The sequence below is a fragment of the Berghia stephanieae genome, chromosome 3, assembly GCF_034508935.2.
Source record: "Berghia stephanieae isolate SIO BIC M18660-M18661 chromosome 3, UCSD_Bste_1.3, whole genome shotgun sequence".
NCBI lineage: Eukaryota > Metazoa > Mollusca > Gastropoda > Nudibranchia > Aeolidiidae > Berghia > Berghia stephanieae.
Window position 1 is genome coordinate 86,116,581 of NC_088362.1, and position 16,498 is coordinate 86,133,078.

General features: G+C 35.7%; 1 protein-coding gene across 2 annotated transcripts in view; it reads left to right on the forward strand.

Moving 5' to 3' along the window:
• LOC144968703 (uncharacterized) overlaps positions 1-10,482 on the forward strand; it is a 91,097-nt gene extending 80,615 nt beyond the window's left edge. For both annotated transcript variants that reach the window (XM_078907308.1, XM_078907306.1), the window contains 5 exons: positions 6,552-6,749; positions 7,455-7,520; positions 8,292-8,394; positions 9,250-9,329; positions 10,236-10,482. In XM_078907308.1, coding sequence (XP_078763434.1) covers positions 6,552-6,749; positions 7,455-7,520; positions 8,292-8,394; positions 9,250-9,329; positions 10,236-10,283 — 495 coding nt within the window. In that variant the 3' untranslated portion in view covers positions 10,284-10,482. The remainder of the gene's footprint in view (positions 1-6,551; positions 6,750-7,454; positions 7,521-8,291; positions 8,395-9,249; positions 9,330-10,235) is intronic.
• Positions 10,483-16,498: the final 6,016 nt, after the last annotated feature.

The following is a 16,498-nucleotide window of genomic DNA, read 5'->3' on the forward strand; positions in this document are numbered from 1 at the left end:
ACATCTACGTACACAACGTTGTATGTCTATAATATAACCGAACGCAATAATGGGCTTGATTAACATCATTGTAAAATATGGAAAATATTTTGCGTTGGTGTGAAAGTATTTCAATTATAACAATGAGCCTTTGGATTATCAGGCCTGTAAACAAATCAATACATGCATGCATATTTACGCGACTCGTAACCCAAATTGTAGCATCACTGTGGTAAAGCGGAATGATCCTGGATTCACAAAATGACATATGTTGTGTCCGAGGGTTTGCTGGCGATAGGTACATTAAAGGTATAATTTTAGGAAAGGCATTTTCACACCCATGGAGTAAATACACTTTAAAAGTACCCTATTACAAGGGTAGCAAGTAATTGTTACTCTCCATTTAACACTACAGAAACTGGTATAGATTTCGGCTCCGTTGAACTTATGGCTTTGCAGGACTTGCAATCTCAATTGTTATGGTTCCATTATTATTATGTAAAACTCTCAAACCAACGCAAAACCTTTTCTATTACGACAGTAATAATAATATCTACGCCTTTTAAAATTTTAGTACTTTTGAATCGTAAAATTCAATATTGTGACTCATCGACTCAAAACAGTGTTTTGTCGGAGATTTGAATTTAGATATAGAGCTTAGATTAACTTGACCTTTTGTTTGTATATATGATGTTGTGTACTTATATACTTACGATCAAAAGAAATTATACACATTTAAAATCGTTGTTACTTTTTTATCCGTTGGCGTTGGCTAATGATTTTCAATTGAATTGTTTATCATTAGCCTTTCTGTGTACCGATAGTCGATGTTTTTGTTTTTGACCTGAAATTCGCTCACCACGTCCCGCACGTGCTAAAATAACCTTTTAGCCCCTTATTGTGGACAGGAAGTGTGTAGATTAATTTTTTTTGTCATCTGTGTCTTCTTGAACTATTTTCAAGTCAGGAAAACACAATACAAAATACCATCCATTAATCTACGCGATGCCACAACTTAGTTTAGAACAACGTGCACGTGCCATTGGTCATCTTCAAGCTGGATAGTCTGTGATCAATGTCGCAAGAATGTTCAATATCACAAGGAGAACTGTATATTTCTGTATATATATAACTGGATCGATTTGAAATAACACAAACGGTAAGGGACCGAAATCGAACTGGCAGACCACGAGTAACAACACAAGGTGAGGACCATTTTATACGCACGGGATTGTTTTAGGACGGCGACTGAAACTGCGCTAGAGTTCCCAGGTACACGAATTAGTCGACATACTGTTCGTTGCAGACTTGGAGAGCATGACACATTATCGCAAACGTCCGTTGATGCGACAACTTCTTAGAGCACATCACCTTTTGGCCCGTCTTCAGTGGGCCCGTACTCATCTGCGCTGGACAGCGCATGCGTGGTCGTTTGTTCTCTTCTGGCTGGTCCGTCTTCAGTGGGCATGTGCTCATCTGCGCTGGACAATGCATGCGTGGTCATTTGTTTTCTTCTCAGATGAATCACGCTTTGTGATTGGAAGAAATGATGGTACCTAGATTACATTGTTACCGAAGATCACACGAGTGATTTCACGATTCTTGTGTCTTGGAATCCCCAAACAGAGGATATGGACAAGTGATGGTGTGGGATGGAATAAGCAGAGACTGTAGGACACCTCTAGTTCAAGTAAATGTATCCCTAACCGGTGCAAGGTACATCCAGCACATTTTACAACCCCATGTTATTCCATTTTTACATGGACATCCTAAATTTTCACTTCAACACGACAATGCACCATCCCACCGAGCTATTGTAACAAGGGATTTTATAGCAGCAAATAATGTGAACATTATCGCCTGTGGCCTGCAATATCCCCCGATCTAACTCCGATAGAACATATTTGGAACATAATCGGCCGCCAAGTTCGTTCATTAGACCCGCCAAATGAACAACAACTGTTCCACGCCATAAGAAAAGTTTGGGATATCATTCCTCAACACCAGCTGACCACATTGACCAATCCCATGCGTAGGAAATGCAATGCTGTGATTGGAGCGAACGGGGTACATACTCGTTACTGATTAAATTAGATTCACCTTCACTTCAAATGAAATGAACGCAAGTAATTTTATTAAGATGCCATTGTTTGTCAAAATCATAGTGTGTGTTTTGACTTGTTACTTCCCTTTTTGAAGGCCATGTTTTAAAAAGTCTATGTTGCATACAATAACAACCATAAACGTTACAAATTCTAACAAAATGAAAGATAAATGATAGTACTATGATTCCACATAGGTTTTAAATAAACCAGAACAATATTTCATACCAATTCTGTAGGTAAAACAAGTGTATACTTTCTTTTGATCACTAGTATATAATCCATACATCAATTTGATCTTTTCTTTTGTTTTGTTTTTGTTTTGTTTTTTGTATTAAGTATTATACGAGTACATTTATATTTTCAAAAAAATGGGTATTTAAAGGCCTTTTGACCCATGTAATCCTCAATGATTATGTGATATGAAGTAGTCAAGCTTTATTCAAGCTATCATTATAACTGTTGAATCACTGTTTAGCATTGGGCTCACCCCGAAAAAAAGATTCATAAGGGAAGAAAAGTCGTGATATCAAACTTCCTAAATCCTTGGGAGTGTGTAAGTAGCCAGTCCTTCAGAGTACTTATAATCTGAATCTGAATCTGAATGTTACTCGAAATCGACTCAATTTTGAGTATTTGTATTCGAGGGCAGGGATTGTTGTTGAATGTGACAGCTATTGTTGGTGTTTAAGCTGAAGAATTTTGATAACCTTCGCCTGAAGGTTTCTAACTCTGTTGTGTTCACACGTGATTCGTGATTCGGGAAGAGCATTCCCGTCTTTGATAGTGCGGCTGGGTGCAAATGAATATTTGAAGATTTTTTAGTGTTTTGAGCAGGGTTTTCTTTGAATATGTGAATTTCGTTGTATGCCTAGTTGTTCTGATGAGATGGCGGTCATTGTGTTTGTAATTTTGAACATAAGAGTCTGTCGTTGTTCTTTCCATCTGTTTTGTAAACCCTCTTCCGCACTAGGACAGGACTGTCCTGGGACAGTCCTGTCCCAAATCTGTAACATATAGAATTTAGAGAAATCTTCCGCACCTATTGGGACGGGACAAAACAGTCCCGTTGTGTCCCAAGCCGTTGTGAAATGCTACAAAATCAACGGGACAGGACTGTCCCAGTCCCGTGATCATATCGTTTGTGATAGTAGAAAAATATAGCAGACTTCCGCACTAGGACAAAAAAAAGTCCCAGACTTGGCGGCGCCGTGTCAAAATTGAAATGCCTGTCTTTATTTTCTGCATTCCTACTACTACTGCCACTACTACTACTACTACTACTACTACTACTACTACTACTACTACTACTACTACTACTACTACTACTACTACTACTACTACTACTACTACTACTACTATTTCTCCTGTTGCTTCTGCTGCTGCTAATTCCACTAATATATTAATACCTACATCCCTTACATTTTGTATTTATTTCCAATTCCATTGTATTTATTTTCCAACAATAGTCCACACTTTATTTTAGTTCACTGTCTTCTATACTGCATTACACAGTTCCTATCCGCCTCCCCTCTTTTAACATAATTAAGTACGCACCTTTTATAAATTTCTATTGCTCTGTTTTAATTCGCGCTTCCTCACAAAGTAGCATACAATTTCCTGCCCATCAATGTTTTTGTTTATGCATCTTAACAACGCCACTACCACATTATCTCATTCGTCTGTAGTTTTTAATTCATCATGTGTTGATGAAGGGGAAACCCGAAACGTCCATTTATCTGTTTTCGTATATTAAATTGAAGCTTACATTCAATTTCACAGTTATGATTTATTTATTTATTTAAATTCTGAATATAAAAAAGCAAGAACAATTCAAAAAATAATTCTATGTGATGAAACCACGTACAGAAGGCATAGCAACATAAACATTTTCGGCAATTTAAAAAAGTATGTTTATAAATATAATTTAAGAAGTGTCACACTTTGTGACACAGCAGTAACGTGACTAAAACCGGTCGCACATCTATTCGGTACCTTGTGGGATCAATTATCTTTATTGTTATTTATTTCGGGAATTTTCAATGAAAATATTTTTAAGTAAGTCCTTCTGAGCCACTTGGACTCATTGTAAGACAAATTAACTCCTTTAGAGCCTTGTAGCCAATGGTGCAGGAGTTATTCCGGTTTCAATAACGTGAAGCGGACAATTAACGTATTTGTTTGAAAACCTTTGAACAAGACGCTAGTCTATCGCAGATTACTATCCCAGCTTGACAGGTACCCTTTTACACCTGAATGGAGTGAGTGATTGGAGTAAATTTTCTTGCTCTAGAAAGTACAAATTGGCTTCGATCGGAATCGAACACAGAACCTCTGAGTCCAGAGTACAACGCGCTAACCATGGGCCATCTTGCCTCCTAAGCTTATAAATCCAGAACTTATCCATGTTGCTGTAGCGTTGAGCAGACAGATAACAGTTTAAAATTTAAAAAAATAAAATTCCCTTTTTCATCCCATAGGGGAAATTTTTCTCGAGGGTCTATTCCAAGGGAAGACTGGAATAACCCAGGCGTCAGCCGCAATGCAGCGCCGCAAATTGAGCTAGGGCGAGGTATAACCCAGGCGTTAGCCGCAGTGCAGCGCCGCAAATTGAGGCGAGGTGACTTACTCAAGGCAACACAGCGCATCAGCGGGTGATCGAACTGATGCCTTTCGGGTACGAAGCAAAGACCGTACCACCGAGCCATGCTGACTTTCTATTATCCTCTTGAATGATGCTAGTCCGTCAAAGATTACTTTCATCAGCGAACTGGTACTCATTTGCACCTGGGTAAAATGAGATGATTCCAAGAAAGTCATTTTAAGATAAGATCGGAGATCACCATAGAGTCTACGGAATTGACCCTTGAGCAATCTTTGAGTCATTAAAGGATGCACCCAATATTGTTTTCTCTTTCAATTTGTCTTTTTTTTCCACGTAGTAAAGCACAGAAATATGCAACCCCTATTTCATCCATTACTTGTAGTAGTAGTAGTATAGTAGTAGTAGTATGTAGTAGTAGTAGTAGTAGTAGTAGTAGTACTAGTAGTAGTAGTAGTAGTAGTAGTAGTAGTAGTGTAGTAGTAGTAGTAGTAGTAGTAAGTAGTGGTAGTTGTAGTGTGTAGTAGTAGTAGTAGTAGTAGTAGTAGTAGTAGAGAGCAGCATGTAGTAGTAGTAGTAGTAGTAGTAGTAGTAGTAGTAGTAGTAGTGTAGTGGTAGTAGTAGTAGTAGTAGTAGTAGTAGTAGTAGTAGTAGTAGTAGTAGTGGTACTAGTAGTAGTGGTAGTAGTAGTAGTAGTAGTAGTAGTAGTAGTAGTAGTAGTAGTAGTAGTAGTAGTAGTAGTAGTAGTAGTGTACTAGTAGTAGTGGTATAGTAATAGTAGTAGTAGTAGTAGTAGTAGTAGTAGTAGTAGTAGTAGTAGTAGTAGTAGTAGCAGCAGCAGCAGCAGTAGTATAGTAGTAGTAGTAGTAGTAGTAGTAGTAGTAGTAGTAGTAGTAGTGGTAGTGGTAGTAGTAGTAGTAGTAGTAGTAGTAGTAGTAGTAGTAGTAGTAGTAGTAGTAGTAGTAGTAGTAGCAGCAGCAATAATATTACTCTTGCTATAAGAATATTTCATGATTATATAAATCTTATGTAAACAAATCCCATTGTACAGTGTAAAAAATCATTATCGTCATGTCGTATCTTATGTTGATTCATAAAATGTGAATTATTAGAGTTGTACCAAGGACTTATTTTTTAAATTATTAATTTATAATTCAAACTATTAAATAGCTAATCTATTAATTAGAAGATTTTACATTATTATTATCACCATTATAATTATCATTATCATTATCATTATTATTATTATTATTATTATTATTACTATTATTATCATTATTACTATCATTGTTTGCCTTGCTTTATTATTGATTTTATTTACTTGATTTGTTGATGAAAATATTATATTCTTGTATGAGTTATATTGACAATTGCCTACAAATAAACTTTTGAATCTTGTAAAAAAAATAAAAAAATAAAAAAATAATGCATTCGCGCAGGTGTGTCCCGGGACAGTCCTGTCCTAGTGCGGAACCCCTTTTGAATAGAAGTTTTCTCCAGTGGGACAGGACAAATTTGTCCTAGTGCGGAAGGAGTCTAAGGGTGTCTATCCAAGCTGACATCATGCCATGTCTGTCACGCTGCTATGGTGGCTATAGTCATTGATGACAAATCTTGCAGTGCAGCACTGGACAGCTTCAATTGCTAATGATATATAGTGCGCCTAGAGCCATATTGTATTTGACAGAAGCGATATAAATAAATTACATTATTATTATTATTATTATTATTATTATTATTATTATTATTATTATTATTATTATTATTATTATTATTATTACTTTTATTATTATTATTATTACTTTTATTAATATTATATTCAGATTTATTATTTTGTTAACACACCTTGCAATTTGTGTCCTTTCCAGTCAAATCCAGATCTAGATGTCATATTCAAACAGTTCTCTGGATCTGGTTTTTACATTCCCTATTTCGAAATCAACGTGAAAGTGAAGCCACAGGGACTTATCACTGGGAATAGAAAAACGGCCGTCGTGACAAATGCTGACTGCAAAACAGATGACTCAGTCTCCATCACAATGGACGGACAGAATTTCTATTTCAGGGTAAATACTTGGAGAGAGAGAGAGAGAGAGAGAGAGAGAGAGAGAGAGAGAGAGAGAGAGAGAGAGAGAGAGAGAGAGAGGGGGGGGGGGGGGCTGGCAGGAAAAGAACGTTATTCAGAGGTCTGGGTTTTTTGGTCTTTTTTTCATAATTATTTTTATTTGGGTTTCGATCCCCTTTGTGTTTTTCGTTTTCCCTCTTTTGTCTTCTTCTTTTTTATTTAGTCTTATCTTTATTTTGTTAATTGTTGATGTGAGAGTATATATTTTAGAAACGTCTTCAATTTCAAAGTGTTTGATGCTGAAACTTAAAAGTTATGAGCCTAGGGTGGTCTAATGGTAAAAAGTATATCTTGGTACAAAGCCTGTGACCACGAGAATTCTGGCCAAGCCTTGTATACTTGATTCAAGCGATTTACAACTATTACCCTTTTGGACTCGGGTTTGAATAGGTACCTAGCTATAGGTATGAGTAGTATTTTACCCAATCCACTACACAGGGACACCATCTATCGGGGTGTATGGCATTATTTTTTCTACTTAGCCCACGGGGTGAAATAAATGAAGCAATGCGTGGAAATGAGTTTTATATGTTCGAATCCTCATTTATCATTCGATTTGTTCAATTCAATTCTTTCACAGTTTCAGCTTGAAGGTGTCCAATATATTTTTTGATGACAAACTGTTTAAATTCTTACATCAACACAGATAATGCTTCTAGGCAGCAAGATACCTCTAGTCATATCCATCCCTTACGTTGGTAAACAGGATCCTGTAAGTATTGTACGGTCGTTATTTTAAATTGTTACCTATGTCAAGGGTGATCCAATTTCCAAATCTTAACTCTCTCGGGTTCACCTTCATTGAAAATCGAACAAAAATCTAACAAATTTGTTCGATTTTCCATGCATATGAACTCGAGAGAGTTAAAAGGTCAAGGCCTGGGATGATCCAATGTTAGTCATTAAAAAGTAAAGGGCCAGAGTGACCTAATGGACCCTCGCACTCGCAATGTTCCAATTAAAAAAATATATATAATATATTTATTTTATTTGCTTTATATTTTTCAAAATCTGAGCCAATGTTTCAGGAACTTTTTACATTACCACACAAGCGAGCTTTTAAAGTTTAGTTGTTCCAGTTTAACTAGATATGATTCATTGATTCTTCAAACACAAAAATTAATTATACATGTTTATACTGCCTTTTACATGACAGACTGAATCGGCGGAGGGGATGGGGTTTGCCTGATTGACATCATTCCCATCTCTCCCTGTTATGAGTGTATGTGTGTATTTGATTCATTTTAAATTTATTTTTTCGTTTTATTTTTACATGGCGCAATAAAATGGGCCAAAATACACCAATTATATCACCCCCTTTGATTGGTGTCTTGTAGATTTTACAACTGGGTGACCCTTTGATGAGTCGCATGTTTAATTCGATGATGGTGTGCAGTCCTTTTACTATCTTCTACTTTGTTTAATTTATAATATGAAAGCATTGTATTAAATGTCACAATATCAGTTTCGCATTTTGTTTCAGGATGGATTCTACACACTTAAGCTTGTTTACGTCAAAAACCAGCTCTTCTCTGGCACTGTTGGAACATACACGCAAAAATATAATGGACCGCATGCTTTGAATGGTAAGTTATCCTTCAGAGACATTACTTCAAAGCAGTCTGAAGAAAAAAAGTCTTTTTTGACAAGTTGGAGATTACGTTTCTCTATCGATGTGTGAAATAATAGTTTCTTGAACAAAATCTGAAAACTTGTTTCGTCATTGTGCAGCATCATAAAGGCCTCCGTTGTCAACACAGTTTATCCCCGTTTATGTTGCCTTTGCTTAATACATGTAAATTGACACTTGCATTGTCAAGCAAGCTATGACCCCCTTTGGATAGGACCACAGTCTTATACTTATAGCAAAGTAATGTCCATCGGATGAGTTGGCAGAAGGCTATGAAAATATAACAAAGCCAACTCTGCCGTATTTAAAACATGTATGTTTGTAGATATGTATGATGACTCAGTCTCTATCACTATCACAATGGACATACAAAATTTCTATTTCAGTGTGAGTATTTGGAGAGAGAGAGAGAGAGAGAGAGAGAGAGAGAGAGAGAGAGAGAGAGAGAGAGAGAGAGAGAGAGAGAGAGAGAGAGAGGAGCAGGAAAATAGTTGTTCAGAGGTCTGGGTTTTTTTTTTTTTTTCATTTTGGTCTTTTTAACATTAAAAAAAAAAATTGGATTGAGATCCCCTTTGTGTTTTCGTTTTCCCTCTTTAGTCTTCTTTTTTTTTTAGTCTTTATTTTGTTAATAAATTGGTTTTTAAAGTCTTGATATAAATTAGAAACGTCTTCAACTTCAAATTGTTTGATATATATATATATATATAATAGGCCAATTTTGCATGATTAGCTACTAAATACTCCGACACGAATTTATTTTGAAAAATCCAGGTTATTCCTAAATACATGTAATATCATTTTGTATTCGCAGGTCCAATTGCTTATAGGACATGTGCTATTCACCTTGGAAGAGGCTACAACTATGAAAGATTTGTTGGATATGTAGATGATGTAAGTATATTGATAATAATGTAGTGGCCATTTTTTTTAAAAAAAGGGGAAAAAAGTCAAAGATGGCAACTATTATAAAGAGGAATCCTGACAAAGCCAGCACTTCGGGACCAGAAAGGGTGGTTAATATTAATAAGGTTGATTCTATTCTTTATCAATGGAATACATTAAAAGAAAGATAAAGAGCATAAAATTTGGGACCAACATTTGTTGACTTTAAGCAGAAGTTGTCTTTATGAGTGTTGGTTATAGTTATATGTGGATTTCACATAATTTTAATCAAATTGCTTTATTATGCATTATGTCAGAGATGGAATTACCTTATAGCCACCTCAAACCAGTAATTTGTCGAGGTGAATCAGGTCCCGAAAAAGTAAATTTAAAATTGTAGTGATCAGAATTACAGTGGAGTCCTGATAAAGCCGACATCACCGAAATAGAAAGATTGATTGACTTTATGCAACGTTGACTTTATCTATCTATGGAACACACTTAGATAGAGAACTATAAAAATTCGTACCAGCAAAGGGTGTTTAAGCAGTAGTTCACTGTAAGGGTGTTGGCTTTATGCAATTCCACTGCATGAAGTTTAAGTTTCACATAATCAGAAACTGTAATCATTCCCACCAATAAAACACACAGTATATAAATTTAGCTTAAGTCTCAATTTTAAAAAATATTTTGTCAATTGTTGACATCAAAATGACCTCAACACTATACCGATTTGAGGCGATGTGTTACTTTTAAAGTTAAAGTTTCTGGCTAAACTTATGAAAATATGTTTTGTTGGGTTCAAGTTCACGACAGTTTTGTCAACAAACTTTTTATTTTATGCCATACAAATTCCATTTTTTTTTCACATACAATTGACATCTCTTTATTTATTTCTATCATTTCATTTTACAGCTGTCAATATGGAGATGCAATCCCAAAAATCGACACACTGGGAAGTAGGAGCTTTTGAGTGGAGCACTTTTTTTCTATATCTATCTTTTCAGTTGCTAAATTAAATTTTATTCCTTTATATAAATAATAAAATTCTAGGTTCATGTACAGACTTTGTTTATAAATTACGTTCTTTTTTACACATTCCAGTGCCATTTATATTAATATTCTTAAAACATTATATATAATAAATGTCTTTCCAAACTAATTATTGTTGTGTCTCATTTCTATCACACAATTATTTACAAGTTAGTACTAACTAGCCGATTAAACCTGATGGAATTTATGAGACTTGGTTTACATGCACGTCGCGTCTATCTTATTGCAATCCGGATGTCTCCATTATCCAGACAGGTTGCCTGGGGACAAATTTTTTTCTTCTTTATTTAGACACTTTAGAGACTGATTCCACTATCCGGATGTCTCTGTAATCCGAACAAAATGCTGGAAATTGAGGTCACGTGACTGTATTTTTCATAAAGTGCATAAATATATTCAGCCAGTGGTCGAATGACATTGTTCATTCATCATTATTTATTTTATCAATAAAAGAGAAGAAATTAGACAGGTGGTGGACAGAGGTGATATCAAACCCCCAAGTATGACTGCCATTGATTTGATGTAGAAGGAATGCTAAATAAGCATGTCATTCATAAAAGTAAAGATGACTTCATCAAAGTCATATTCCTCCTCTGGAATTTTTCTGACATAGTCAAAAAATAATCACCATTGTAATCTTTAACTTCTAGCCATGACCAATTGAATTTATTCCTCACATCTTTATCGATGCTCGACAAGTCTAAATTGCGATCCACGAACAGCTCAGGCATTGTGAGAACATTAATTAAAATAATGTAGCAATGAGCAAACTTTATTTTCAATCAGTTAATGACACGAAAAAAAACTGAAATAAATATGACTTCTGGCCAATACACTAAGTAGGAGAAGTGAATTATCATCATATGAAGAAACTTCGGCAGGCGTAGCGGAAAAATCCAAATAATCGAAATGAATGGTAAATTGCCACAGAAAACAGCAAGCTCGCCTGAGCAAAACAATGCCAGAAAACGTCCTAATTTACGCGGGAATTAATTAGGCTACTTACCATTGTTCCTTATAATTAGGTACCCAATCAGTGAAGAAACGGTCAACCAGTATCTATAACGTGAGGCAATCGAGATGTGCTTCTAGATCTATCCTAACTTTCGATTTGAAGGTGTCTAAATAACGCACTTCCGGCTTTCACGTTTTACTTTTTCATTCTTTTACGACCACCCACGTAATGAAACAGTGAAATTTATCGCTCGGCGGCTCAGTTAAAATTGGCTACCGTTGGGATCACGACAGGTTTGGAAAGTGAAACAATAATTTAACGAAGGCTGTGTGAAAATACACTGGGATGTGTTCAGACACGCCAATTCTAAAAAGCGTTAGCTTGGCAATATATTAATATATCCATCGTTAATATAAACGGCACCCATGAGCTATGTGTAGCGCTGAGGAACACTCCTAATTACACAGGGATGTAAATGGCAAATGAAAAAAAATTCTGAAACCAACTCGCACACTCCTTTAAAAAATATTGAAACTACAGATGTATTTGTAAAAAGCTAATTTTAACTAGTAGAGTATGTGTAGCCGATTTATCAATATTAATTGGTATTTAATCTTATGGATGGCTTCATATGTCCCTACATCTAATCTGTTTGTTGTGCCTGTGATTATATTATTCATTACACTGAAAGATGATTCTCCTCTAGGCCCTGTGAAGATAGAAAGACAAGCTTTTATTACTGGACCTTGTATTTCATATTGGGGGTTTGACATCACCTTTGTCCACCACCTATCTAATTTCTTCTCTTTTATTGATGAAATAAATTTTCTATCACTTTGGAGGGTGGAAACTGCTGTAGAAAATGTATCTTTATCCCCAGATTTGACTATAGTTGGCAATAGATCATAAATATCTTGTAAGCTATTGAAACTCTGCTACATAATTCTGGATCAATTGTTGAAAGGAGAGATAAGTTTTTATTGGTAATGGGAAGCTTGAACTTAAGACATTTCCTTGTCTCTCTGAAAGCTGACAGCACTGTTTTCCTGACTGAATGCATTGCATTTGCTTCCTGACTATCCATGTCAATTAATATCCTCTGAGTAGCATCACCTCCATAAATTCTTTTCAAAGGATGTATCTTATCTGTCATCTGCATTTTTTGCGGCCGCAAATATCAGGGCGATCCGCAAATTTCCCAAAATTGGCAAATCGTGGCAAATTTTGGGAAAATTGGCAAATCGCGTGGCAAATTTTGAGAAAAAAAAGAAGCGAAAACAAAATAACGAAAAAAAAAAGTGCGAAACTTGAGAAATGTTGCAGCTTTGCCTGGGCCCAAACCAAGGGAAGCTACTCTCTACGGATAATGATCCTTTAAAATCTTTGTAACAACGCTATTCATAATGTAGCCTCCTCAGATGTAATAAATTGTCTTTTATAATTTTTTTTCTGTATCGCGTGTTAATTTTTACTGAAACGCTTAGTTCTCCTCGGCAAATTTTTGGGCAAATTTTGGTCTTTTTGGCAAATTTCTTGGCAAATTTTGGGGGGGGTTTTGGGCAAATTTTGGCAAATTTTAGGTCCCAATTTGGCAAAAAATGCAGATGACAGATCTTATCACAATCAATGCTGATTTTGCTGATGTCCCTACTAAAATTTACATATTCATGAGTCAAGAAGCAAGTTAAAAAAGTCTTAAAACTTAACACAGCCTCATCAAAAAGTCTATGCACCATTGGCTCTTTCTTTTCAAAGGTAAGAATGAAACTCTTAAAGAGAGGAAGAATGCTGACAATGGTATTAGCTAGTAATAAACTTTCTTTTGATTTCATAAAGAGTTTGCAAACTATCCTCCTTTTTCTTTCCCTACCTGCAGGTGTAAGTTTTTTGTTTTTAAGTCTGTGTAAAATGAGCATTATCCTAGTCTTTCTTTACATGTCTAAGAAGAGCAAATATTTTTTGTTGTTGTTCTTTCGTTTCTTCTACAGTGAGCCAAACTGAATAAAAAAGTAAGGGCATCTTTTATCTCTAAGAATCTAACTGAGGCATCATAAATTGACATCCATCTATGTGCAGCTCTCTGAATGGGAGTGTGCTCTGGCAACTCAATCAGTCTACATATTTCCTTTAAGTCATCTCGTATATCTGAACTATAGTCAAAGTCACCAAATAAATCATCCAAGAGCCTGATAAGCATCCCCTTACTATCAAGAATTGATGTGAATTTCTTCAAAGCATTGTGAATATGGTGACAAACATCTCCATCAATGTCAATAATGTGAGGTGCAACTTCCTTTAATCTTTTCTGAAAGCCATTTAATGAGCCCCTCATATAAGCAGCTGAGTCAAAAAGCGCTGAAATCAACTTTGTCAAAGGTATCTGATCTTTTAAAAACTGGTTCCTAACAGCCTCAAACACTGTCTCCGCATTTACAATGGTCATTTCAATGCTAGCATATAAATCACAAACATTTTTCTTCAAATGACTACAATAGTACCAACTAAAATATTAAGAACTCTTCTTTTTTGATCCCTTACAAGTTGATTCATCAATATTGAGTGAAAAGGGGCTATTTTGCAAGACTTTGACCAGACGGAAATGCTCCAGTTCAGATAAGCCATAGCGGAGCTTGTAAGTGGCTGTTTGACTTTCCATGTGCATTTGAGCTAGTGATTTTTGTTTGATCTTTTGCTAATTCCTGCGCAAATTGAATAAGGTGAGGTGCCATGGAAAGAGGTAGAGTATGCTCAGCCATAAAAGAACACAAGAAAGCCTCCTGGTGAGTAATTCTATCCTTTTGTGAAACTGGCCTGGGGTCAGTAGGCACAGTGGAGTCTTCCCTAGCAAGTCCTAAACTATCCAAATTAGGGGTTGCTCCATATGGGAGAGGCAATGTTGTCAAACTAGAAGATGAAAATGTTCCATCTATTTTGTCTCTGGTAGCTTGCATGACTGCTGGGAGTCTTTGATTTGAAATATCTATGGTTCTGTTACGTTCGTGGGATTTACTTTTAGAGTGAACTTTTAGGCATCGAACACCACCTCCACTATATTTAATCTCAGATTTACAAAGGCAACACCATGCAAACCCATCCTTCTCTATCTTTCTGATATAACTTGAAAAGAAATCCCCCGGATTGTCTTTAAGGGGTACCCATTCCCATCTAAATTTGTTTGTTGATGTTAACATCAATAGGAGATTGTCTATCAACAAATCGATGTTTTGATTTTGATTCAGTCACCTTTGTTGGTGCCATTGTTTTCAAAAATGCCTGTCTAAATTTATTAACTACAAAGAACTAAAGAGAAGAAAAGTGGTGAATCTATAATAAAGATTGAGAATTCTCAGTTTAAAAATCACCCGATGCCGAGATCCGATTGTGATTGATTCTGTAAGTTCAGACTCTTACTCTTACCCCTAACTAAAAACAAAACAAAACAACGTGATTGGATTGTCCTAGAATTGTCTAGAATCTATTCTAAGTATCAGAATCTCGAAGCCAAATCCAGAGAAATCAATGTAACATAAATTTAAAACAAACACATGTGACAGTAACAAAATAGATTTGCTAAAAATATCAACTTAGCTTCGGGTTTCAGCCAAGAAGAAATTCACAAATTCCGCCACACTCCAACAAGTATCCATTGATTTGCGAAAAAGGAAGAAAGCACATCTGGTAGTGGCATTAAAACATTATGTTCGATATGTAGCCAAAGTGGCTATTACCGAACAAAATTTCAGAATTTTTTTTTTTTCTGAAAGACCTCTATTACTGCTATGTAGTTCAGAATCAGTCAGAAATTTTCTGTCTGAATTCATGGCCTGGAAATAATGTTATCAAGTTTGTAGTGAAAATAACCTCTTCCTCTCCAAACAGAAAGTGCAGTGTTTTAGTGTACACAGAAAGTGCTTGTCATGTCAGGGCCTATATGCACCATATTATATTATAGTAATATTTAATAAGAAGTTTTTGTTAAAATTTATTGTTTTATCACTTTGATCTATTTATATTCTTTTTATTTTCGTTTTTTTCTTGTAAATTGAAATTTTCTGAATTCAGAAAAATTCTGAAAGATTTACAGCCCTGTTACTTTACGATCATTCGACTACGATTTGTGAATTCTTTCTTTCTTTCCTTTTTTTAAATATTTGAATTTGACAAATTGACTGATTTCAGTTAATTGACTGAGAATTTAGAGGTCTTATAACAAACTTCCAACATTAAAAAAGCAGGAAAATTTGGATTGACTCCCTCTCCAATGTATGATCCCCACCAGTGTTGAGACAATATTAAATTGTCTCACACCAGGACACAGATACAAAGCCGAGCAAAAGACCAATAGATATAAGGCATTAAAATCTCCACACTAGTAATAGTACCAATCCACCATACACACTGTGCATGCTCATCTCTTGTATAATAATTTTGATCACTAACCTTGTATCTTTCCACCTTTTAAAAAAAAAAAATTGAGCTTTTATAAAGCGCAGCACCCACTAATAAATATAATGTCCTCAAACTGTCATCAAACTACAGCAGCATGCAGCTTGTAAAGAGCTAATATCATTTCTTTTCAACAGACAAAAAGCTGTTACCAGTCGGGCTTTCATAATGCACCCGATTATGGTGAAAAGAAGTGAATAAAGAGCTTTTTCCAAAGACTTAACTTTGAATCGAAAGCCCCTCCCAAAGCGCTGGAGGATCATCACTCAAATAAAACATTTTGACATCATCAGGAATCACACATGGGGTCAATTTAAAAAAAAAATAGTAGTCCTTCAGAGCCATGAGGTCCATGCTGCCAGAGTTTATCCCGGTTTCAATAGCGTGAAATGGACTACATCAAATGCTTGCTAACCTTTGGATAGGACACTATCGAAAAGTATTTCTCACCAGAACTAACAGATCCAGCTACCCATTTACTGCTGGGTGGACAGAGGGGTCAGAAAAAATCTCAACTACACCTGGGATCGAACTTGGTCCCTTTGCGTGTGAAGCAAGCACTCTACCAACTGAGTTATCAGGGTCATTAAACTTATTCCAGGAAGAAATTATCAAGAGGTAGAGCTCAAACCAATACAAGTAGCCCAAAGTTACAATGCAATAATAAATTTCCGTAAAGCCACTTAGTCTCCACCAAAAGAATTAAGAGGAACAGATGCAAAAG